This window comes from Bubalus kerabau, chromosome 11, assembly GCF_029407905.1.
Source record: "Bubalus kerabau isolate K-KA32 ecotype Philippines breed swamp buffalo chromosome 11, PCC_UOA_SB_1v2, whole genome shotgun sequence".
Classification (NCBI taxonomy): domain Eukaryota; kingdom Metazoa; phylum Chordata; class Mammalia; order Artiodactyla; family Bovidae; genus Bubalus; species Bubalus kerabau.
In genome coordinates, this window is record NC_073634.1 from 101450194 (window position 1) to 101472788 (window position 22595).

A 22595-nucleotide genomic window follows, 5' to 3' on the forward strand; every position below is an offset into this window, starting at 1 on the left:
GAAATGGCAACCCACTCCAGTGTTCTTGCCTGGAGAATCCCAGGGACGGGGGAGCCTGGTGGGCTGCCGTCTGTGGGGTCGCACAGAGTCGGACATGACTTAAGTGACTTAGCAGCAGCAGCAGCAGAACCTTAGCACCGCCCCCAGTCTCCATCAAGCAGCTGACAAGGGGTCAGTGCCATGAGGGCTACCTCCTGGCCTCAGGCTGGCTATAGCCCACAGGCTGTCGCATCTACAGGGTCCTTGCAGATAGGGACCAAAGCAGGGCCATCTGGGGTGAAGGCACAGCACAGACCGCAGTAGTCTCCGAGCAGGAAAGTTGAGAGGGTCTCAGTGGGGGTGGGGGTGGGGCCATAGAAGGGCTCCAGCCTGACCCAGCCTCAGTCCCTCACCTTCCCAGGCTGGCTGCAAGCATTTGTCTGTCTTGTGCCCAGCAGAGAGCTGAGCAGCTCCACCGCAGCCACAGTCGAGGAGTGGGGGTGCCGGGTCTGGGAGGACAGAGCTTCTTAGACTCGAATCAACATTGAAAAGCCTTTGGTTTGTCACAAACCAAGATTCCCGCCCCGCCAGAACTAGCCTGTCACGGCAGGATTTCTCCACTCAGCACTGCAGACGTTTGAAGCCATTCTGGGTTTTCTGGGGGGTGTCCTGTGCATCACAGGACATTTAGCAGCATCCAACCACGGGCACAAGTCCAGCTGTGACCACCAAATATGTCCCCAGATACTCTGGAGGCAAAGACATCCCCGGTTGAGAACCACTGCTGCAGACCCTGGACGGGACTTTTTGAAAAGCTCCCAGGTTAATTCCGAGGCAGGAGTTGGGCACCCGGCTAAGAAAGGGCACGTCGGTGAGCACAGAGTGGGACCCTGGGGACTCCCAGCCCCACTGCACTCCTGCGTTCCTGGGAGGGCTGGTCCCTCCCTTTCTGCCCCTAGGAGGAGAGATAAGCAGAGCAAGGCTCCATCACGTGAATCCCTCGCCTCCACCCCCACCCCCACCCCCACCCCAGGCAGTCACGGCATCCCGCCTGCACTCCCAGCCACTCAGGCTCTGTGATCTCCCATCCTTGGCTGGTTTCGAGTGGTCGCAGTGATGCAATCAAGGTTCCCGGCTGTTGAAGCCCAGCCTGGGGCCAGGAGAGGCGAGAGAATTATAAGGAAACGATTTAAATCGACAACATCTGCCTGTGCTTCCCTGAAGAGCATCGAGTCCAGCCGCCTGGGGAGGGACCCACCCCGGGGGAGCAGACGAGGCGGCCGTCCAGGGGCTGCAGGGCGGTGGAGCCTCCATTCCAGTGACGTGGCCCACGCGGCGGCCAGGCAGCATCTCGCTCCTGCCAGGAATTCAGGGCCTTGTGCGGGGGAAGCAGCTGGTTGTGGTTCTGACACGGCCAGCCCCTCCTCCTGGGATGCAACGAGGCAGCAAGAAGTTCCTAGAAGTCAGGCCACTCTGGAGCGGTGAGAAAGCATTAGGGTCAGGAGGAAAGATTCTGCAGGCGGACGCCCCTGGCCTCGAATCCTGCCGCTCACCAGCCCGGAAACCTTGAGCTGGATCAAAAAAACCCAAAGTGGAGACTTCCCTGGTGGTCCCGTGGTTAAGAATCCGCCTAGCAAAGCAGGGGATGTGGGTTCGATCCCTGATCTGGGAACTAAGATCTCACATGCTGTGGAGTAACTAAGCCCAAGCACCACAACGAAAGATCCTACAAGACCCAGTGTGCGTGCGTGCGTGCGTGCTCAGTCATGTCTGATTCTTTGCTACCCCTGGACTGGAGTTCGCCAGGCTCCTCAGTTCATGGGATTTTCCAGGCAAGAATACCGGAGTTGGTTTGCCATGTCCTACTCCAGGAGGATCTTCCCGACCCAGGGATCGAATCCACGTCTCCTGTGTCTTTTGCATTGGCAGAAGGATTCTATACCACTGAGCCAACTGGGAAGCCCACATGACCCGACGCAACCAAATAATTTATAACAATTTATAAAACAAAGTGGGCAGGTGCTGGCTTCTCCATTTTACAGACATGGGCACACTGCCTCCCAGCTTTGCCCTCCAGACTTGCCCGTACCCAGAGGCAGGCTCTGCAGGCAGCTCGGCAGCTCCCAGGTGAACATGCAGGGATGTGATTCTCAGCAGACGCAACAGGCCACTCCCTCTTGCTCTTAGAGCCCAAGAGGACAGCAGGCTGTTGGAAGGGATCCAAAGTAAACTTGCTGGCTTTGACCCAGGAATGGTCCAAACCCAGGCACCCGGGTGAAGGTGCCCCCCCCCACTAAGTGTGGCCCAGCCCAGCTCGTTTCCAGGGTACTCTGCCTCGTGTCAGGGGCTGCTCAAGCATGAACCCTCTGCAGGCACAACCACCACCCACTTCACAGATGAGCAAACGTACACTCAGGGAGTCCACAGGTCACTCAAGAGGTGAGGGATGAACTGCACCCCCAAGCCCTACCTCAGGAGCCCACCCCTATTCCCTGCCATGCAGGATTGCTGGGAAAATGCTCCCAGACAGAAGAGCTGTTCTCCGGAGCATTGTCAACGTTCCTGAGCTTTGCAGGCTGACCCTTCACGAATCTCAATACTAGAGAAGACGCAGTCTTGAGACCAGTCTTACCCTAAAGGAGGCGTGGTCACATGAGGTCAGAGTGCATGGTCAGTGGGGCATGACCCTGGGCCAAACCTATCAAGCAAGACCTGCTGGTGTTGGGGACCAAACCTCGTCAATCCAGGGTGGAAGGGAGAGTGGGGAAATGTTCCTGGAGGAGTTCATGTCAGCTTCCTGCCTACTTATCGGGCGCTGAACTGACAGCTCTCCCTGCCTGACCTCCTGGAGTCCACACCCCAAGTCTGGGAGGTAGGAACCATCGTCCCCACATCACAGGCAGGGAAGCTGAGATTCAAGGCACAGAAGCCACCTACCCCAGGTGTGGCCGGGAGATCTGGTCTGAACCCACAGCTGTCTCATCTTGGAATCTCAAACCAGGCCCAGGCCCTCAAAATTCAAAGCAAGAATCCACAGCTGGGTAGAGTAGCAACTTTCCCTCCCCTCAGAACCCTCAACTGTAAAAAAACAGAGCTAAAGGGTCAGCTTATTTAACTTCTATGCAGAGTACATCATGAGAAACGCTGGGCTGGAAGAAGCACAAGCTGGAATCAAGACTGCCAGGAGAAATAGCAATAACCTCAGATATGCAGATGACACCACCCTTATGGCAGAAAGTGAAGAGGAACTAAAAAGCCTCTTGATGAAAGTGAAAGAGGAGAGTGAAGAAGTTGGCTTAAAGCTCAACATTCAGAAAACGAAGATCATGGCATCTGGTCCCATCACTTCATGGCAAATAGATGGGGAAACAGTGGAAACAGTGTCAGACTTTATTTTTTGGGGCTCCAAATTCACTGCAGATGGTGATTGCAGCCATGAAATTAAAAGACGCTTACTCCTTTAAAGTAAAGTTACGACCAACCTAGATAGCATATTGAAAAGCAGAGATATTACTTTGCCAACAAAGGTCCGTCTAGTCAAGGCTATGGTTTTTCCAATGGTCATATATGGATGTGAGAGTTGGACTGTGAAGAAAGCTGAGCGCCGAAGAATTGATGCTTTTGAACTGTGGTGTTGGAGAAGACTCTTGAGAGTCCCTTGGACTGCAAGGAGATCCAACCAGTCCATCCTAAAGGATATCAGTCCTGGGTGTTCATTGGAAGGACTGATGCTGAAGCTGAAACTCTAATACTTTGGCCACCTCATGCGAAGAGTTGACTCACTGGAAAAGACCCTGATGCTGGGAGGGATTGGGGGCAGGAGGAGAAAGGGACGACAGAGGATGAGATGGCTGGGTGGCATCACTGACTCAATGGACATGAGTTTGACTGAACTCCAGGAGTTGGTGATGGACAGGGAGGCCTGGTGTGCTATGATTCATGGGATCGCAAAGAGTCGGACACGACTGAGCGACTGAACTGAACTGACTGAAAGGGTCAGCTATGTGTGGGCGGTGGCGGGTTCCCTTCCTGAGCCCCTGAGATCCCCAGCAGGACTGTTCACAAGACAAGGGTGCAGGAGGCAGACAGACTGGGGCCCAAGGCCTGGATCTGCGCCCCCACTGGACACATGACCTCTCTGGACCTCAGTCACCGCCCTGTCTCACAGGTTTGCTAAGAGGCTGAATGAGAGAGCAGGGCCTGGCACACACCAGAGCTCACACACACACAAAAGGGGACATGTCCGTTACCATCAGAAGCAACTGAGACGGATGATCCAGCAAGAAGACCAGGCATGCAGGGCCCCTGATGGAGGCCCTGCTTCCCCACCCCAGGACATGTATGGACCAGGACATTTCCGCAGACCTTGAACCTGGCTTGGACATCCCGGAAGGTGGACTGGCAGGTAGCCCAGGCATGCTCAGGCCGCTCCTGGCTGACTCACACCTGGGTGGAGACTGAGTCACCCACGGAAGGGAAGAAACAGGAGGGAGGAATCCCCAACTGTGGAGTTCAGTTCCGTGAAGAGCTGGACTCGAGTGAGTCACAGGGATGTCCCTGTCCTCTGAGCCTCTACCTAGCCCCAGAGCCTTTCCTGAAAGCACCCTCCTCACAACTACTACAGACACATTACTTCCCCTTCTGGGTCTACGTAGGGTGAAAAAGAAAGGACTTCCCTGGTAGTCCCAGTGGTCAAGACCCTACACTTCCAACGCAGGGGACACGGGTTCAATCCCTGCTCGGGGAGCTAAGATCCCACGTGCTGCACACTGTGATCAAAAAAAAAAAAAAGAAAACGGAAGTAAGCTTCTATATCCCAGAGTGCAGGCGTCTTGGAGGCAGGGCCTCTGTTTCACTCACTGATGCTTCTCACGTCCTAAGGATGGCACCTAGCACAGGGAGGCACTCAGTAGGTCTCTGATGACTAGATCAGTGACATCCACAGTCCGGCTCCCAGTAAGGAGCCCTAGACCCTTCTTGCGCTGAGATTTCCACCTCCAGGAAAGTGGCCTCCAGCTGTGGTCAGGACATGTACTCTAGCTTTCAGTGGTCTTCGAGGGGTGAGAGGTCATCACCACCTCTGGATCTGCCCCCAGGTGGTCCCACTGCTCCTGGTCCCTGAGTCAGGCCTCCTCTTGCATGCAGGGGCAATACCCAGTTAAAGACCCACCCCCAGAGAAGACAAGGGTCAGGGCCAGAGCGGGAGGGAGTGGCTGGTGCCACCCCTCTCGCCCCGTGCTCAGCACTTCCAGGAGAGCTGATGTATCCAATGGTCCTCCCCTGGCTCAGGGGCGCTGGGTCAGGGGCCATGGCTGTCTCTGCCACTGCTGGGCCCAGTGCCCAGGGCAGGAGCCTGGCTCTAATCGCAAATGTTTGCTGAAGGGGGTGAAGCACAGGAAGAGAGAAAGAGAAACAATTAAGGGGAGAGAGGGAGCAAGGTGAACCCTTCCTTCCTACTCCCACCCCTGGATCCCCTCCAATAACGGCCCTGAACTGACAGCCACCACTGCCAGCCTTTCCAGGGCCCTGACTCCGTGCCAGGGTTTCTGCTGGGTACGTAATGGGGACAGAGGAGGGTGGGTGACCCACTTAATCCAAGCACCAGGAAGGAGCTCATCGTCCCATTTCACGGAAGAGGAAAGCAAGGCTCAGAGAGATCCGGTGGTCTGGCAGCCTTGGGAGCCCACCCTCCATCTGAACCGCCAAGGCCCACACCCAGCCGACCCTGCCAGGGTTTCAAGAGGCGGAAGGAAAAATCCCCAGCCAGAGAAGACTGTTGGCAGCTGCCAGGAGGAGTTATAGCTCATAACTGATGCTTATCGGGCTTGGGCAGGGATGGTTCAGGCCGCCCAGCCAGAAAGACCCTGGAAAGACCAGAGGATCCCCCCCAGCCCCCCCATCAGGCTCACAGGTGCCCGGCCTGATCAAAAGGGTGGGCATGCCCAGGCCGCTTCTCAACACAGACACGTGCACACGCCGGGGCACAGCTGGCAGGCTCTCACAGCAATCCTGAGTAACCAGCCACCTAAGAAGCAGGACCTCACAGGTCCCAGAAGTCCCCTCCAGACACGACCTCCCCGCAACAACCCAAGCCAGCATCATCCTGACTCCTATCAGGATGGGTGGTTTTAATCAGAATGCTTTTGAACTTTATATAACTGGCCCGGCACGGCACGCTCTTGGGTCTGGCTTCCTTCCCTCAGTGTTGTTTGCCGCACTGTCCTTGTGAGTGGCAACGGCTGCTGCGTGGCTGGCTGGGAGTTTGGTTTTTAATCATTCCATGATGACAGAGGTGGGAAACCGCTCCTATCAGCTGATGCCGCCTCCCCTCCTGCCACCTGGAGTCCCAAGCGATCAAGCCCATGGCTGCCCCTGGGGGTTCTACAATACAGCTCTGATTCACGTCTTTCCATGGCTCCCCAAACTCCCAAGCCCAGCATCCTGCCTGGGGCGGGACACAGCGGGGGGCAGGGCAGTAACCCCAGGAGGCAGCACGGGCCCCCCCACACCCAGAAGGTGCTCAGGAACTTGTCCTGGGGGACTGGGGGTGGGGGTGCTCTCACAGAGGAAGTGGTGGGAGGTAAGGGTGCCTTTGCGTGCGAGAAGGATCCAGACTTCTGCCTTCCCCGGCGGCCTCCCAGGCTCCAGGCGTGCACCGCCATCCCTCTTGGCAGGTTTAGTCTGGTTTCAGCTGCCCCGTGCCTGGCCCTGGGCTGGGCAGGTAAGCCCTGATCTAGGAAGCCCTCCTTCCCCCTTCCTGAGCACCCCCTGCCCTGCTGGATGGATGAGGAAGCCCAGAGCAGACACGGTGGACAAGGCTGTTGGCTGTGGTTACAGAGTCAGAGGGTAGTTGCCAAGGTCCAAGGGCAGACGCGGGGGCAGGGACCAGCCTCCACCTCCTCCCCACCCCGCTAGGAGCAGCCCCGGTCTCCACACCCAACACAACCCACCGGTGCCCCTAGCTGCCTCTCAATCGCAGCATCTGAGCCCCAAGGCGGTGCCCAGCTGCCCGGTAGGCGGCGAGGGCTGCTCCTGACACATGCTGATACCCCTGGCACCAGGGTGGGGAGGGCCTGGGCTCAGGCAGCTGGCGGTGACTGGCACTTGGTCCATCACCATCAGCACCCACGCTGGTTCAGGGCCAAGGGAGAAACGTCCCAGGCCCACGCCAGTGCCTGCCCTTGGCACAAGGCCCCAGGACTAAAATGCAACAGAGGCCATGCCAAGGCTGGGGCTGGAGCTAAGAGGCATGGTCCACCAGGGTGCACAAAGCCAAAAGTGGGGCCAGGGAAGGCCTCGCAGGGGAGGGCGCTCTTGGGCTGAGCAGGAGTTTGGCCATGTAAAGCGGGGAAATGGAGTCTGAGGACAGGGCAGCTGCAGAAGCAAACAGCTAGAGGAGTAAGGTGGGGTAAAGTCAGGCAGCCCGAGGGCCTCCCAGGGACCCTGGCATTGCCCCCTGCTCCCCCGGCCCCGACAGAGTCTGCCCTCTACCTCGGGCGGGGAGCAATCTTCTGTCTCCCAGCGAGGGTCCCACAACTGACTGTGCGGAAGGCCCCCTCCCTCCTTCTGCACTTGCTGTGTGGAAGCCCCCACACCCCCCTAGCCCAGCCCAACCCAGGGGAGCACGCCAGCTCTCCCTGGCTTGGAGCCAAGCCCCGCAAGACAGAGCAGGTTCAAGCCAGCAAAGGCGAGAAAGTGCAGAGACCCCACACTGGGCACCCTGAATTCCAGTGTGAGGCCCAGCTTCTTAGACACTTGGGAGCTCACCGGCTCCCAGCCTTCCAGAAGGAACTCTTCCCCACACCATCCCTAGAATCCTGAGACGGAGACAGCACCCCAGTCAGTCCTGGCCCCTAGGGCAGTTCCCCGGCCAGAGGGACAACTGAAGGTGGCTCCATCCAGCCCACCGCCTTGACTCAGCTGGGGACGAGCTGGACCTCTGATGGTCATTATCTCACCGCGTCCTCCCAAGAACACTGCGGGCAGCTCCTGAGGCTGAAGGGCTGAGGCCCATGCCCAGGGTCGAACGGGCGACAAGAAGCAGAGGAGGACGGGTATGTCCTCCCCGGGTCTGTTGGGGGGACAAGCCTCCAGCCGGACCAAACAGGCAGTGCGTCCTCCAGCAGGGCGCCTTTCTCCCAACCGTGGGCTGGCCACTCCCCACTGACATCTGGGCAGATGGAGGGGCCGATGGTTCCAGGCCTGCATCTGAGAGCTGTCTGTTCCAAGCCTGGGCACCAAAAGCAGCTCAGAGCAGAGGCTGAGGGTTTGCAACGACTGCCCCAAGCAGACACCAAGGCCGGGCCACGGGCTGGGCGACTTAAGGCCTACCAAGGCCACCAACGGCACAGTGTGCGACCTCATGGAGAGCCGGAAGGCCTGGGGGCGGTGGGGACAGCCCTGGGGTCACAGAGCACACTGAGGCCCTGGGGGCAGGTCTGGTGTCCCCAGAAGCCCTAGCACTTGCCAGGCCAGGTGGATAACGAAGAGTGAAAGCCCTTGTCCGCGGCCCACATCACTTCCAGGTCTCGTTCTAAGTGAATCTGACGTCTCTCCCCTGCTCAGACCTTCCGGGGCTGTGTGATGAGATGAGGATAAATCTATATTGGTTGCCATGGGTGATATACTGCTCATTTCAGCAGCAGGCTAGCGACTGCAGGGTCACCAGACTGCACACACCGAGTCCCCAAGCTCCCAGGATCCATGGGCAGATACGCCAGCAGCCCAGACAGGGCTTCCAGAATGCAAGTCAGGACTTCCGAGTACTGAGCAAGCAGAGTTTAAAGCCTCTCCAGGCCCTCAGACACTCGGTGTGGACGCTGCTGCAAATCCCGGGCCAGAGAGGTTCCCAGAACTGAGCTCAATGTGAGGCACAGGCCTCGGGGAACAGCCCCGGCTCCACAGGGCCCGATCACCTCAGGTCAGGGCTCTGCCACTGCCAGGCTGGCAGGCAGGCATGTGGCCAGGGTTGCCAGGGTGGCACCTGCCAATGGTGCGGCCAGCTGGCGGCAGAGGCCAGGCCCCGGGAGCACACACCAAGGCCAGGCAACAGGCTGGACGGCTTCAGGCCTCACCAAGCGCACCAGCCGCAGTCTGACCCCAAGGGAGCCCACAACTGGCCTGAAGCCACGACCCGGGTGCCAGCAAGATGTCTCACTACCAGTGCCCGCCTCCTCAGGCCCCAGCTTGCCCAAGGAAGGCCTCCCACAGGGGCCCTGGGGACCAGGCAGATCACCACCAGGGACCAAAGGGCGTGAGGAGGGGTCAGGGGGAGCCCAGAGCAGGCAGCCCACAGAAGAGGCAGCTTGGGCCAGACGCTGCCACGTGACACGGTCACCAGATGCACTGATTTAAAAGATGTTTTTTCCTTTTTATGCTGTCAAAACCTGTTAGACCCCTGTACAGGGCAACAAAACCCCAGCATAAGCTCCATGAGGGCAAGGACCATCTCCAGCCTGGGGTGGGTGCCCAGTCGACATCTGTCAAGCAGACAGATGACCGAATAGAAAGGCTTCCCGAGTTGGTCCTGGGAGGACCCTTCCCAGGTGTGCCTGGCTGTGAAGTCTGTGAGGCCCCCAGACGCACTGCCCCCCACCCCCCTGCCATGGGGAACCCCCAGGAGCTGGGCTCTCTGCTCCCAGTCACCTCTGGAAGCCCGGGTCCAAGAGGGTGCTCAGTAAACGCGGAGTAGGGACCCGGGCCTGCCGGCCTCCTCCTCTGCCCTCCCCGCCCAGTCTGTGAAAGGAAGTGGTGGCCCCACCTACCTAGGGGTCCCATTGCACCCCCACATCTCTGTCCCCTCGGGCCCAAGAGACAGAACCATGAGTCCATCTCCAGACCAAGATGTGCGGGAGAGCCTGCCGTGCGAGCCAGCAGGTTCGAGAGGCGTCTGCAGCCTTTTCCATGGAGGAAGGGCGAGGCCCCACCAAGCCCGAGGTGTGTGTGTAAAAGGCCTGGCTTCCCCGGGCCCGCGGCCTCCAGCTGCAGAGCTGACCTGTCCAAGGCTCTTCTTCAGACCCCTCCAAATCCCAAGCAACCCACAGAGGGCTCCCATCCCGGCCTGCTCATGGCCAGGCCCACGGAAGGAAGGCAACGTCCATCTTGTGAGCAGGCGTGCCCCCTTTCAAAAGGTTGCCCCGGTGAAAACCCCACTGAAGAAATCATTGAAAACTGAAAGCGGTCACAGAAGAAAGTACAGGGTGGGAGCCCACCCAAGTCATGTGTCTGTTTCTAGACAGCCTGGCACTAGGTCCAGAGCAGGAAGAGCCCCTGGTCTCTCCCTGGCCCAGCCTGCCCCTTCATGCAAAGAGGGGCTCTGAGGCACCCGAGAAGAGGTCAGGGCCAACCAGAGCTGTGCCATGAGCTCCTCCTACGAGGTGACCCTGAACGAGTAGTAACTTCTCTACCCCCAGCCTCAGTTTCCCCATCCACTGGCCCAGGAGGCTCGCTCTGCCTGTCCCCTCCACAGGGGCCTTGCTGTCCGGTAGATCCGCGCCTCCCTCTCGTTCCCTCCCACCACCAGCCATGTGCACAGGGCAGGCCGCAGGCCCAGTGCCAGGCAGGCACACAGACCTCTCAGGATGTTTGGGATTCCTCCGGCCTGAAAGACAGATTGGCTCAAAACTGGAAGCCTGCGCCTGGCCTGCCCTGGGGAGACCACGACCTGGCCCACGGCTTCCCGGCTCACAAGACTTGGCTGGGATGCGTCCCTCCTGGGACCCCTGGGAAAGCCTCCCAGATGCCATTCGGATGCATCTGCTTAGAAGGCCTCTGGGCAGAGACCTTGGCAAATGCCCACTGTGCCCCAGTGCCAGCCCGTGCCTGGCACTGAGTTCACAGCAACGACGTTGGCTCCATCCCCACCTGCGGCCCCGAGGCCCCTTTTCCTCAGATCTCACCAGATCGAGTCCAGTGCCTCGAAGCGATCCCAATCTGGATTTCCCTGTTGCACCCAGCCCACGGGAAAGAACCTCCTTCCAAGGTCTGGGGACATCACACGGGCCTGCAGCTGCTTCTGGCCCTTGGCCACCAAGTCTAAATCACAGCTCTGCCAGGCCCCGGCGAGGTGATGCGGGTCTACCACTTTAGGTCTCTTGACCCCAATTTCCTCATCAGCTCAGGGGTGGGGTTTAAGGACTCAGCAGATCACACATTCTAGGTGTTTAGCGGGTCCCTGACGTCTCACAGTGCCCAATCGAAGGCAGCTTAAACCCTAATGATAAAATGGTTATTTTTGCAATTGCATTTCTAGCCAGGTGACGCCTCCGGATGGCCGAGAGGATTAACAGACACTCTGTGTGCAGAAACACTCGGCGTGGCACGCAGCACAGAACCTGGTAACCATGAGGATCACGGTTCGTAAGGAGGCCTCAGAGAGGTGAGGCTGGGGAAACAGTGCAACGAACCACCTGTTCTACCTGCTCAAATTGGGTCAGGCTGGAGCTGTGTACCCGGCTGTTGCCATGGCACCCAACACACAGGGAAACACTCTAAGCTAGACGTGTGGTTGCTGCAGGAGTGGGGCCTCAGGCCTGCTTCGCTCAGACACCTCCCATGCTGCCACTACCCCTGCTTTCTGGACCACATCAGGGATCCCTGAGGTTGGGGCAGTACACCGATCACCTAAGCAAGTCTCATACCCCTGACCCTACCCCAACTCCAAAACAACGGGGCTTTGGCCCCCTGGGCGGGGTGGGGGGGCGCTGTGAGGAGGGGCTCCCAGGCGGCAGATCAGGTTGAGTGGAAAGGGAGTGGATGGGGTAGGAACCTAGGAACCCTCATCTCCTGAGAAAACGCCAAAGCGCCTCTAAGCAGCCTCAGGTCCCAACATGTCTGTTCCCTCCAGCCACACCTGCCCAGCAGCGAACAGGTACCCAGAGCCCACTTCGTGCCTAGCTGTATGGGGTTCAGTGCCAGCTCTTCCCTCCTCATCCCACTCAGCTTTCATCCAGGGTGAGGGTTGGCAAAGGCTGTCGAGACTCAGCCGGGTTTAGGGAATCCATGGCCCGTGGCCAAGAGGGAAGAAGGGGAGAAAGAGGAGAAATCCAGATGCTGCAGGCTGAGATCTGGAATTTTTCAGACTTTCCCGCATGAGGGGGCAGGTCTGGGGCAATGGAAAGGCTGACAGGTAGGGTGGCAGGGGCCCCAGGGCCTGGGAAGCCCAGCTGAGACTTTAGCCTGGGGCTGAATACTGACTTCTCAGTAGAATCCAAGACCCTGCCCCCAACCCTCAGCTCAGATGAGAGCACCCCCACTGCTGACTCCAGCTGGTACCCCCAAGATCGAGGAGGGGCCTGGGCCTGGACCCCTCTACCATAGTAACCGCAGCGGCTGCAGCGATTTGCCTGCCGGACGCGGTACATACATTACCCATTCCCCGTCACAACTGTGGTAGTGGGTATGACCTCCCATTTCACAGAAAAAGAAACTTAAGGCGCAAAGGTAGAACACGGTAGTGGCTAAAAGCGCATCCTGAATTTGAATCTGGCCTCTGCTGCCATAACACAGGCAAATTACTCCTTCTCCGAGCCTCGGTTTCCACCTCTATAAAACGGGAATAATCTTACAGGGCACCCCCGGCCAACCAACCTCCACTCTGCTCCATGGCATAATCAAAGGGTTAAGTGAGAGGTACTAGTAAAACAGGGTACAAAGGACCAATAACTTAACTTGCTGGTCTCTGGAATCAGAGAGGTTAGGTAACTTGCCCTAGGTCACCCAGCCAGTGAGGGGCCGACACCCCAGGCCCCAGCTCTGAGCATACTCTTTACCAGAAAGGTTGGGCTGCTCTGTGTGTGGCCGGCGGGATCACAGGCTCCCACCCCCACAGCAAAGGGCAGTCCTTGTCTGAATTCCTCAGATAAGCAGCTCCCAGCCCTAGCGAGCTGGCCCAAGTGCACAGAGAAGGCGCGCTCCGCCCCGTTCCACACCGGAGGTTCCTAAATCTGGGTTAGGCTATAGGCCTCCTCTCTCTCCTCCTAGCGGAACGTTGGACCACCAGATTCATCCAATAGGTCTCCAAACAGGCCGAGTTTAGTCGACAACTGCCTCCTGTGGGGTCCCTGGCAGACCACTTACTTCCTCTTTTTGGGGCCTCAGTTTCTCCACCTGTAACAGGCAACCCCATCTCACAACTATGGGGCAGCCCCAGCTAACTGGGCTCACAAGGAGGCCTGAGGAGCGAAGGGGCAGCCCAGCCAATGAATCACAGGCCCTGGACCACGTTCTCTCTGCTGAAACTTCTCCACAACTGGGACTGAGAGACCTGTACTGGGCCCAGAAAGTGGCCGAGCTGAGACTCCAACTCCCATCTGTCACACTCCAGGACGATGTGACCCACGGAGCTGGGGGGTGCCGGGCAGTGGGCACAGCTTGGGAACTCGGGCCGCTCTCAGCTACGAGCTGGGCGGCTGGGACTGCAGGATGGAGAAGAACACAAAACTAAACTTGACCAAGCTTCTTTCTTTCAACGAGGGCAGCAGCCTCCGTGACAAGGGCATTTGCAATGCAAAGCAGTCCAGCTCCAGCCAGAAGAGGACGGTCACTCGGAGGGGGCTAGGCGGGTCAAAATCCAGCCCTCACCCTCCAGCCAGACACAGAGTGCCCGGGGGGCCGGACCTTCCCGGGCGTCAGGGAGTGCCAGGGAACCTGTGGCTGGCAAGGGCTCTAAATCATATGACAGCCTGAGCGGCCAGCTGGGTGCAAGATGCCCTGGAATACTCTCCCCTTCTCAGCCCTTCAAGGCCAAACTCCGCTGGGCTCTGCCTGCAAGTCTGCAGAATGGGCCTACTGTGGGCTGTGTGTGTGCAAGGCCCCGAGCGGGGGCTGAAAGAACAGACATCCCTACCCACCAGGTATCCATCTGGTCACCTGTAGGTGGGTGCCCCGCACCCTGCCAGCTTCCCTCAGGCCCAGACCTCCCAGATCACTCAGTCCTGCCTTGTGCAAACCTGCCCCAGACACGCATAATCTCCAGGACTCCTCTGGGCCCCAGGGGGCACTTCCACACCTGCCAAGTGGCTAGATTTAGCTCCTCAAACCCCGCTTTGCACCCCTCTTTGCGCCCACCCCGCACGCAGGCAAGACTGCCCCAGCTCCTACCTTGATGACAAGCTGACAAAGTCCCCGCCATCCAGCAGCCGGACCTTGCAGAAGAGAACCCCATTCACGAAGGGGACTGCAGTCAGCTCCTCCAGGGTGAAAGTGGTTTGGAATTTGAATTTCTTCTTCTTCATCAAGAAAGCCATGAGCGAGTTCCCTGAGTCTGAAGCCCCGAAGGCCAAAAAAAAAAAAAAAAGCAGGGGGAACCAGAAATCCCCAGGATTCTTTTCCCTACCACCACACCCCCTCCTCAAAACACCAGAGCCGGATCCCGCCCAGATGGTGGTTGAGGCAGCAGAGCGGATGGGGAGCTGAGTCCGGAAGCCCCGGGTCCGAACGACCAGTCCAGTTCGCAGGCCGGCAGGCTTCACCCTCAGGGAGCTGGGGCTTGGACGGGTTCCGAGTGGCCGGGGGCTTCACCGGCCATGTAAACATTGGGGCATGGTCCAGGAGTCAAGGGCAGGGGTGGCGGGCGGCGCGCGAGCGGCCGTGCTGGCGGACAGCATCCCGAGAGCTGCGGTCCCCGGAGAGCTCACGCCGCGCGACCAGGCGCGGCGGGCGGACCGTGAGACTGAAGGCGACGGGCGGCCCGGTTGAGGGCCGAGGGCGGCCCCGCCCCCGCCCCGCTGGCGGCCGGGGGTGGCGCCCACGCCGCGCCCACGCCCCCGCACCTGGGTGCCAGGCAGCGGCGCAGGTGAGTCCGGGGAGGCCGAGGGCACCCCCAGGGGGCGGTCGAGAGCGCTGCGGGGGGCGGGGAGGCCCCCTCTCTCCGAGAGGTGCTTCGGGGAGCTCCGGGCCGGGAACGTCCGGCCACGGCCCCCTCCCGGCGGGCAGCCGGCCGGGCTCCAGGCAGCAGGGGCGCCGCCTCCTCTTTGGTCCTGGGTCCCGCGCCGCGGTCCCTGGCGGAGCTGAGGCGCCCTTCCGGCCGGCCGGTGGCGCCCGCCTCACCCGCCGCCTCTGGCCCGCACCCCACGAACAGGAGCGCTGCCGCTCGCGCCCCCGACGCCGCCTCCCGAGCCCGACGCTGCGCGGGGCCGCTGGGAGAATGCCGAGACCCCCGTGCTGCCGCCCGCGGAGCCTCCGCCGAGCGCGGGAGGGGCGGGGCGCCGGCGGCTCAGCCCGCCCACGATTGGGCCGCCCGGTGGGGCGGCCGCGGGGCGTGATTGGCGGATGGCGGCGTGGGGTGGGACTCGCGGGAGGCCAAGGCACCTCTTAGCGTTCGGATTGGTCTGTCGCCCATCTGGGCCCGCCTCCTCGATCAAGGCGGAGCGGAGGGACGGGGAGAGGGGCCCTGGGAAGGCGGTGGGAGGTCGTGGGGCGGGAAGCCGGGACAGGCATGCAAGCTAGGAGGGCGTGAGCAAATAAAAAAGGAGAAACAATGAAGAGAAGAAATAAAATGAGCCCCAGGACTGAAGTGGCCCTCCAGTGTCTTCCCAGACTTGAATTCGTTGACCACTAGATTAGGCCCGGAAGGCAGAGTCTCATTTTTCAGAAAACACACCCAGAGAGGTGGCCGGAACTAGACCATGAGCAGCTCTTTGGCTTCACATCCCTAGTTCTCAGCACCCAAGAGGGAAATGCCTGCAAAGCCTTCGCCAAGGGGGTGAATTGAAGCAGTTCATCACGCAACCGGTGATAGAACCAGCTTCTCCCGTCCCAAGCTACTATATAAGCATTTAGTTGTTGCTTAGCATCTTACCCAGTATGGCTGATCTCCCTGACTGCATTAACTGCCCTGGACGCAGAGACCACTCACTTCGGGAGCTTTTTAGGTTCCAGGCCTTCCACACTGCAGTTCATTGATTTAGTCCCCAAATGTTCAGGGGCAATCTGCTGTGTGCCAGGCTGGCATTTAGGAGTGAGCCTGGTGGACCCGCCATTTCCAACCTTCCCAAGCTCAAGATCAGATGGAAAAGCGGACAGGGACCCAGGCAGAGACAAATCTGGTGAATGAGGACAGTGATCGGGGACATAGAGGGAACTGGGGAAGCTCAGTGCTGGCAGGAGTGGAGAGGAAGGGGACGCAGAGAGAAGGCCTCACAAAGTTATCCTAGCCACTGGCAGGATGCATTCCCTGGGTCAGGCAGGGTCCAGGCAGATGGAGCCTCAAGAGGCCTGGCAGCCAGAGAGTCCAGTGCCTGCAGAAAGCTGTGGGTACCTGCATGCTGCTCCACTGTGGCTCTTTGAGGGAGGCAGGGGCCAAGAGGTGGGGCTGGAAGGCCTGTAGAGGCTGGATCTAGCAGAGTCTTGTATAAGGAGGGGAGCCACACACACGTTTTAAGTGACCCAGACAGATTTACTTTTTGTTACAAGAAGTTTGCTCTGACTATAGAGAGTGTGGAAGAGAGATGATGGGAAACAGGGATGAGGGGCTTGTTGCGGCGATCCAGGCAAGAGGTGATGACAATGAACCACAGCACTGAGGGAAAACCGGGGTCTGAGAGGCATTCAAGAGACAGAGTCAAGTGGACTTGGGGATGAGTTTGGTTGGGAAATGTATCTCAGGACTCAGATTTCTGATTTCTTCCTGATTCCCAGGCATAGCATAGTGGGCAGCTTCTACTTTTTTCCAGTTTATCCTGTAATTTCAAAAACACTGCTAGCCAGATAGGAGAAAAATGATAATAGCAGCTCCCAGTACTATTATGTGCCCCCATTTACAGCCAGGGAAGTTGAGATCTGGAGAGTTTAAATTACTTGACTTGGGTCTTGACCCCAGAGCATAGACTTGAGAGTGCTAAACTGTGCTGACTGTGATGAGGTGGGAGTTTCTTCACTAATCCTGGCTGGGCCCCTTTCACAGGGGAAGGACCTGTGGCTACCTGATCCCAGGAGGAGATTTCAGAGGAGAGAGCTAGTGAAGGATGTCCCTGGCTGACTTCTCAGCTGTGACCGCGAGTAACCCCGGACTTCAACAGGAAGCGGGGTGGGTCTGGCTGCCAGACTTAGCTCCGGTAGGGTATTTATCTCTCTGCCGCGTCAAGGCTGGGAACCCAGGAAGTTTCCTTTCCCTCATTTCCCAGATGGGTCCTGGGACAGAGCTAGGCGCCAGGGCAGGATGCCATGTTTGGGGTGAGACGAGCCTGAGTTAGTGTCCTGGCCCTGATGCATATTAGTAGTATGGCTTTGGTTTCAGACATCTGAGCTCAGGGGCTCTGAATAGAGAGGGGATTCAGTATGGTCTGGCTAGGACCGCTTGCCCTGGTGCCAACAGAGCAGGGGCTGAAATCTGGCCGACACAACATTGACCACCAGCGTCACATACACTTTGGGTGTAGTTTTCTGTGCACAGGAAGGAACCCTGAAGGAGACACTTTAAACTTTCCCATCGCTGAGCCACAGTTTCTTTACCTATAAACTGGGAATAAGAATACCAACCTTTCCAGAATGTTGTGAGGACTTCAAGAGGCTGTGCCTGCAAAAGGCTCAGCCCTGGAAGGATGTGGGGCTCTGAGTGAGCAGTCAGCAGGGAGCTCCAGGCCGGCACTTCCTCACTTCTCCAGCCCCCCAAATTCCCAGGTAGAACCTGTACTTCCTCCCTGAGGCCCTGGCCGGATATATAAGGAAACCAGTACCTAACAAGATAATTCAGACAAGTAAGTGGTCTGGAGGACTTCCCTGGTGGTGCAGTGGATAAGAACCCACAACTACTGAGACCACGTGCCTAGAGCCTGTGCTCTGCAAGAGGAGAAACCACCGCAATGAAAAGTAGCCCCCGCTGGCCACAACTAGAGAAAGCCCACACAGCAACAAAGACCCAGAGCAGCCAAAAGTAATAAAATAAACAGATAAATAAACATTAAAACAAACAAAAGTGGTTTGGAGAAGGGCTCTCAGGGCACTGTGAAAGAGGATACATGGATTGGGACTCGTCCTGATTTAGATGCAGTGGTCAAGGAAAGCCTCTGTGAGGCGTTATCTCAGCCCAGACCCCAAGCACAGGAAGTTCTGGGAGCAGAGGCAGAGCCGGCATGCTTCCAGGACTCTGTGTGCCTGGAGGGCTTCCCTGGTGGCTCAGATGGTAAAGCATCTGCCTGGAATGTGGAAGACCCAGGTTCGATTCCTGGGTCAGGAAGATGCCCTGGAGAAGAAAATGGCTACCTGCTCCAGGATTCTTGCCTGGAAAATCCCATGGACAGAGGAGCCCAGAGGGGAGCGCATAGAGGGAGGAGAGAGAGGTATGGAGTCACTCAGGAATCAGCTCATTTGAGACCTGTGGGCCTGGAAGGAGTGTAGACTCCATTCTAAGCCCAAAAGGATACCATTGGTGGATATAAGCAGGTGGGTGACAAGATCCAAATACCTTTTTGCAAGTTCTTGCCAGTTTTTTCCATTTTTTGGAGAACAGATTGAACGTCAGCAGGCAAGAACAGAGGCAGGCAGGCAGGCAGGCAGGTGAGGAGGCTGTTACAGCCATTCCGATGGGAAACTGGTGGCTCAGACCAGGGTGAAGCCAAAACAACGGGAAGACAGAGGGAACTCCTGTGAAGTGGAGATAAAAGTTACCCACTAGAACTTTTTAATATTCCCAGGATTTTGAATTTGACTGAATGCCACCAGGTTCTTTAAGGCAGGAGTTATGTGAGCATATGGGCTTCCCTGGTGGCTCAGCAGTAAAGAATCCGCCTGCCAACGCAGGAGACGCAAGAGATGCAGGTTTGATCCCTGGGTCAGAAAGATCCCTGGGAGTAGGAAATGACAACCCATTCCAGTACTCTTGCCTGGAAATTTCCATTGACACAGCAGCCTGGTGGGCTACAGTCCAGGGGGGTCACAAAGAGTCAGACATGACTGAACATGCATCTTTTTTTTTAATGTGTGCATAGAAAAGAACCAGGCTTCCCCGGTGGCTCAGCGAGTAAAGAATCTGCTGGCAACACAGGTAACACAGGAGATGCGGGTTTGATCTCTGGGTCGGGAAGATCCCCTGGAGTAGGAAATGGCAACCCACTCCAGTACTCTTGCCTGCAAAATCCCACGGACAGAGGAGCCTGGCGGGTTACAGCATGGGGTTGCAAAAGAATCAGACATGACTGATAGACTAAACAACAGCAAGTGAGCATGAGCACTGGGATAGGAGTGAAGAAGGAATAAAGGGGAATGGGAGGAATTGCCTGGGCATCGGCCTGTAGAACAGAAACACAGCTGGAGAAAGAGGTGTGCCCTTAGAGAATCCCTACCTTTATCTGACGCTGGACAAACTCTTGTGATGGTATTTTTCTTCTCTCTCATTACAGCGTGAGCCTCAAGGGTCAGACACCTCACTCATGGTGTCCCCACATCCAGTTCATGGCCTGTCACATGATAGACACTCAGGAAAGGGTTGCCTAAGGAATTGATGCATAGACAGATGCATATATATGTGATGTATGTGTGTATATTTGGATGGATGCGCATGTTCAGTTGCTTAGCTGTGTCTGACTCTTTTTCGACCCCATGGACTGCAGACCACCAGGCTCCTCTGTCCATGGGATTTTCCAGGCAAGAGTACTGGAGTGAATCGTCATTTCCTATTTCAGGGAATCTTCCCGACCTAGGGATCAAACCCATGTCTCTTGAGTCTCCTACATTGGCAGGTGGATTCTTTACCACCCAGCCACCTAGGAAGCCCCATATATGAATGGATAGCTACATGGATAGATGAGTAGATGGATGACTGAAGATTTAACCTTGTCACCTCATACTTTAAACTCCTCAGTGTCGTCAATAACTATCAAAATCCAATATGCACAAGTCCATTTTCAGTAAGTTGCCCAGGGATTTCCTTGGTGGTCCAGTGGCTAAGACTCCAAGCTCCTATTGCAGGGTGCCTGGGTTCTATCCCTAGTCAGGAAACAAGATATCACATGCTGCAACTAAAGATCCCAAGTGCCATGACTAAGACCCAGCACAGTCAAATAAATAAATAAAAATAAATATTAAAAAAATTAAATTAGCCAAAGCAATATTCACACATGCATTCAATTAGATGTGCAAGATGGGCTTGCACCCTTATATATTACACGAAAATATTGGAAGCAACCTGATGTCTGGCAGTAGGAAGAGGGAGGCCTTGAGGGAAAGTAATGTGTTTTGTGCTTTGCTCCATCCTCAGCTTCTGGGACAATGCCTGGTACACAGTAGCGTTAAATACATACATATTTGTGGAATGAAGGGAAGCATCATCAGTGAGATGCTCTCAGCTGTTAAGAAGGAGATGTGTGTGTCGAGGAGGAGATATCCACTCTGTTGTGGCAAAGCAAACACAGAGGATGTATTTGTAAAGCTATGTAAAGGATCGGCTTACTTTTGTCAAGAAAAATGGACATATTTATGGGGCTTTCCAGGTGGTGCAGTGGTAAAGAATCCACCTGCCAATGCAGGAGGTGCAAGAGAACGGGTTTGATCCCTGGGTCAGGAAGATCCCCTGGGGTAGGAAATGACAACCAACTTAAATGCTCTTGCCTGGAAAATTCCATGGACAGAGGAGCCTGGTGGGTTATAGTCCATGGGGTCAATAAGAGTTGGACATGACTGAGCAAGCACCTTGTTTTTTATGTGTGCTAGAAAAGAATGGGCCCCCCCCCGATGAGTCAGCAGGTAAAGGATCTGCCTACAACACAGGTGACCCAGGAGACAAGGGTTCAGTCTCTGGGTCGGGAAGATGCCCTGGAGGAGGGCATGGCAACCCACTCCAGCATCCTTGCCTGGAGGATCCCATAGACAGAGGAGCCTGGTGGGCTAGAGTCCACGGTGTCGCATAGAGTCAGACACAACTGAGCGACTGACCACAGCAAGGAAAAGAATCTCGAAGGATACACTGAATTGTTATCAGAAGCTTCCAACTAAGGCGAGTGTTTGAGGGAAAATGTTTATTTTAATGAATATTCTGGGATATTGTTTGTTTTTTGTAATAGGATAGATTTATTTTATAATTCAGTACTGTATAATTATAAGGATATTAGTTTTTATAAGGATATTAACAGAAGGCCTTCCATGCTTCTCCATCACGGTCTGGATAAAGTCAAAGGTTCTTAGAAAAAAATAGTTTCTTAGCCAGGCATTCAGGCCCCTCTGGAATCAAGTGCTCAGCCTTTCCCTGCCTGCCCCCCCCCTCAGCCCCTGTAGCTCTGCTCAGCCTTTCCCTGCCTGCCCCCCTCAGCCCCTGTAGCTCTGCCCCAAGTTCCTGACCTTGTTCTCTTCCTCAACTGGTGACAGCTAGTATTAATAAGTGTCAGGTTTCAGCTCAAGCCTCCTCTCCCACCCCACTCCCCCACATCAGGCACAGTACTCTCTCCCTTCTCTGTGCCCCCAAGTTACCAACCTGTATACAGAGAAAATGAGGGCTCTGCCTTCTGTTTTCCATCACAACAACGGGTGCCTACTTGGCACTCATTGAAAGGGAGGTGGGAGGGCAGGAGGAAAAAAGTAAGGAGCAAAAGAAAAGAAGAGAAGAGAAAAGGAAGAAAAGAAAGGGGAAACTGAGGTCGAGGTGGAAAATGTCACTTGCCCAAATCACCCTGAGGGCATCTGCCCAGCTGGCTTGCTCTCTCGGTCACCTGACAGCCAGCATGGAGTGCCATGCCAAGCCATTTTCCCAGCGCTGCTTGCCAAGGGCAGTCGGTGCTGATTCACCGGTGACTGGGCTCCAATTATTTGCAGAACTGGAATGGCAGCTGAGCCACCCCAGCAGCTGACCAGGGGTGTATCGATTCATGTTACGCTCCTTGCTAATATCTGAGCCAGTCACAGAAAAAGATAAAGGCCCCAGAGAAGTCACCCATGGTGATCTGTCCGACTTAAACCTCCCACGTCCAAGTCCACAAGTCCCCCCGCTGTTGATCAGCCAACTCTGTCCTTCCCAAACCAAGCCTGACCATCAGTCACGGAGAGTAGTCATGGTTCAGAACATGAGATCTGGAGTCAGGCGGCCCTGGGTTCCACCCCAAGGATTACTGAGTCAAAGGGTATTTGCATATTTGCTGTTGAGAGATGCTGCCAAACTGCTAAAAAGGCTGGGCCCGTATATACTCTCATCAGTGGTAGAAGACAGTGCCCATTCAGACTTTCTCCATCTTTACCAATCTGTTTGGAAAACAAAACAAAAAACCCTCTACTACTGTGCTTGCCTTTCTTTCATTAGCATCTTTTCCTTTTTTTTTCACTTTGAATTTCTGTAAATTGCCTATGTCCTTCGTCCATTTTTTAAAATTTGAGTCATCTTTTCATTATTTATTTATAGTAGCTTATTGCATATTATGGACAGCAACCTCTATTATATATGTTAAAGTATTACCTCCACTTCATCAGTGGTCATTGGACTTTGTGGTGTCTGTCTCACAGCAGCTCTTACCAAATCCCAGTTAAGAGATAAGAATCAACCTACTTCAGTGGAGAGAGCACTGAATTAGGAGTCAGGAGCCCGGGTTTTGAGTTCCACCTCTGTCACTGATTCACTGTATGACTTTGAACGAGTCCCTGACCCCTCTTTCACTATCTGCTAAATAAGAGCCTCGATTTAAGTGGTCTCTGTAGAT

At 56.3% G+C, this 22595-nt stretch overlaps 1 protein-coding gene and 1 non-coding gene across 3 annotated transcripts in view; one reads left to right on the forward strand and one right to left on the reverse strand.

Moving 5' to 3' along the window:
- EEIG1 (estrogen-induced osteoclastogenesis regulator 1) overlaps nucleotides 1-15156 on the reverse strand; it is a 36726-nt gene extending 21570 nt beyond the window's left edge. For both annotated transcript variants that reach the window (XM_055541253.1, XM_055541252.1), the window contains exon 1: nucleotides 14080-15156. In XM_055541253.1, the coding sequence (XP_055397228.1) occupies nucleotides 14080-14225 (146 nt within the window). In that variant the 5' untranslated portion in view covers nucleotides 14226-15156. The remainder of the gene's footprint in view (nucleotides 1-14079) is intronic.
- A 2926-nt stretch (nucleotides 15157-18082) lies between these two features.
- TRNAS-GGA (transfer RNA serine (anticodon GGA)) lies at nucleotides 18083-18155 on the forward strand. Its single transcript has one exon. It is a non-coding gene; the product is annotated as a tRNA-Ser (tRNA).
- The last annotated feature ends 4440 nt before the right edge of the window (nucleotides 18156-22595 follow it).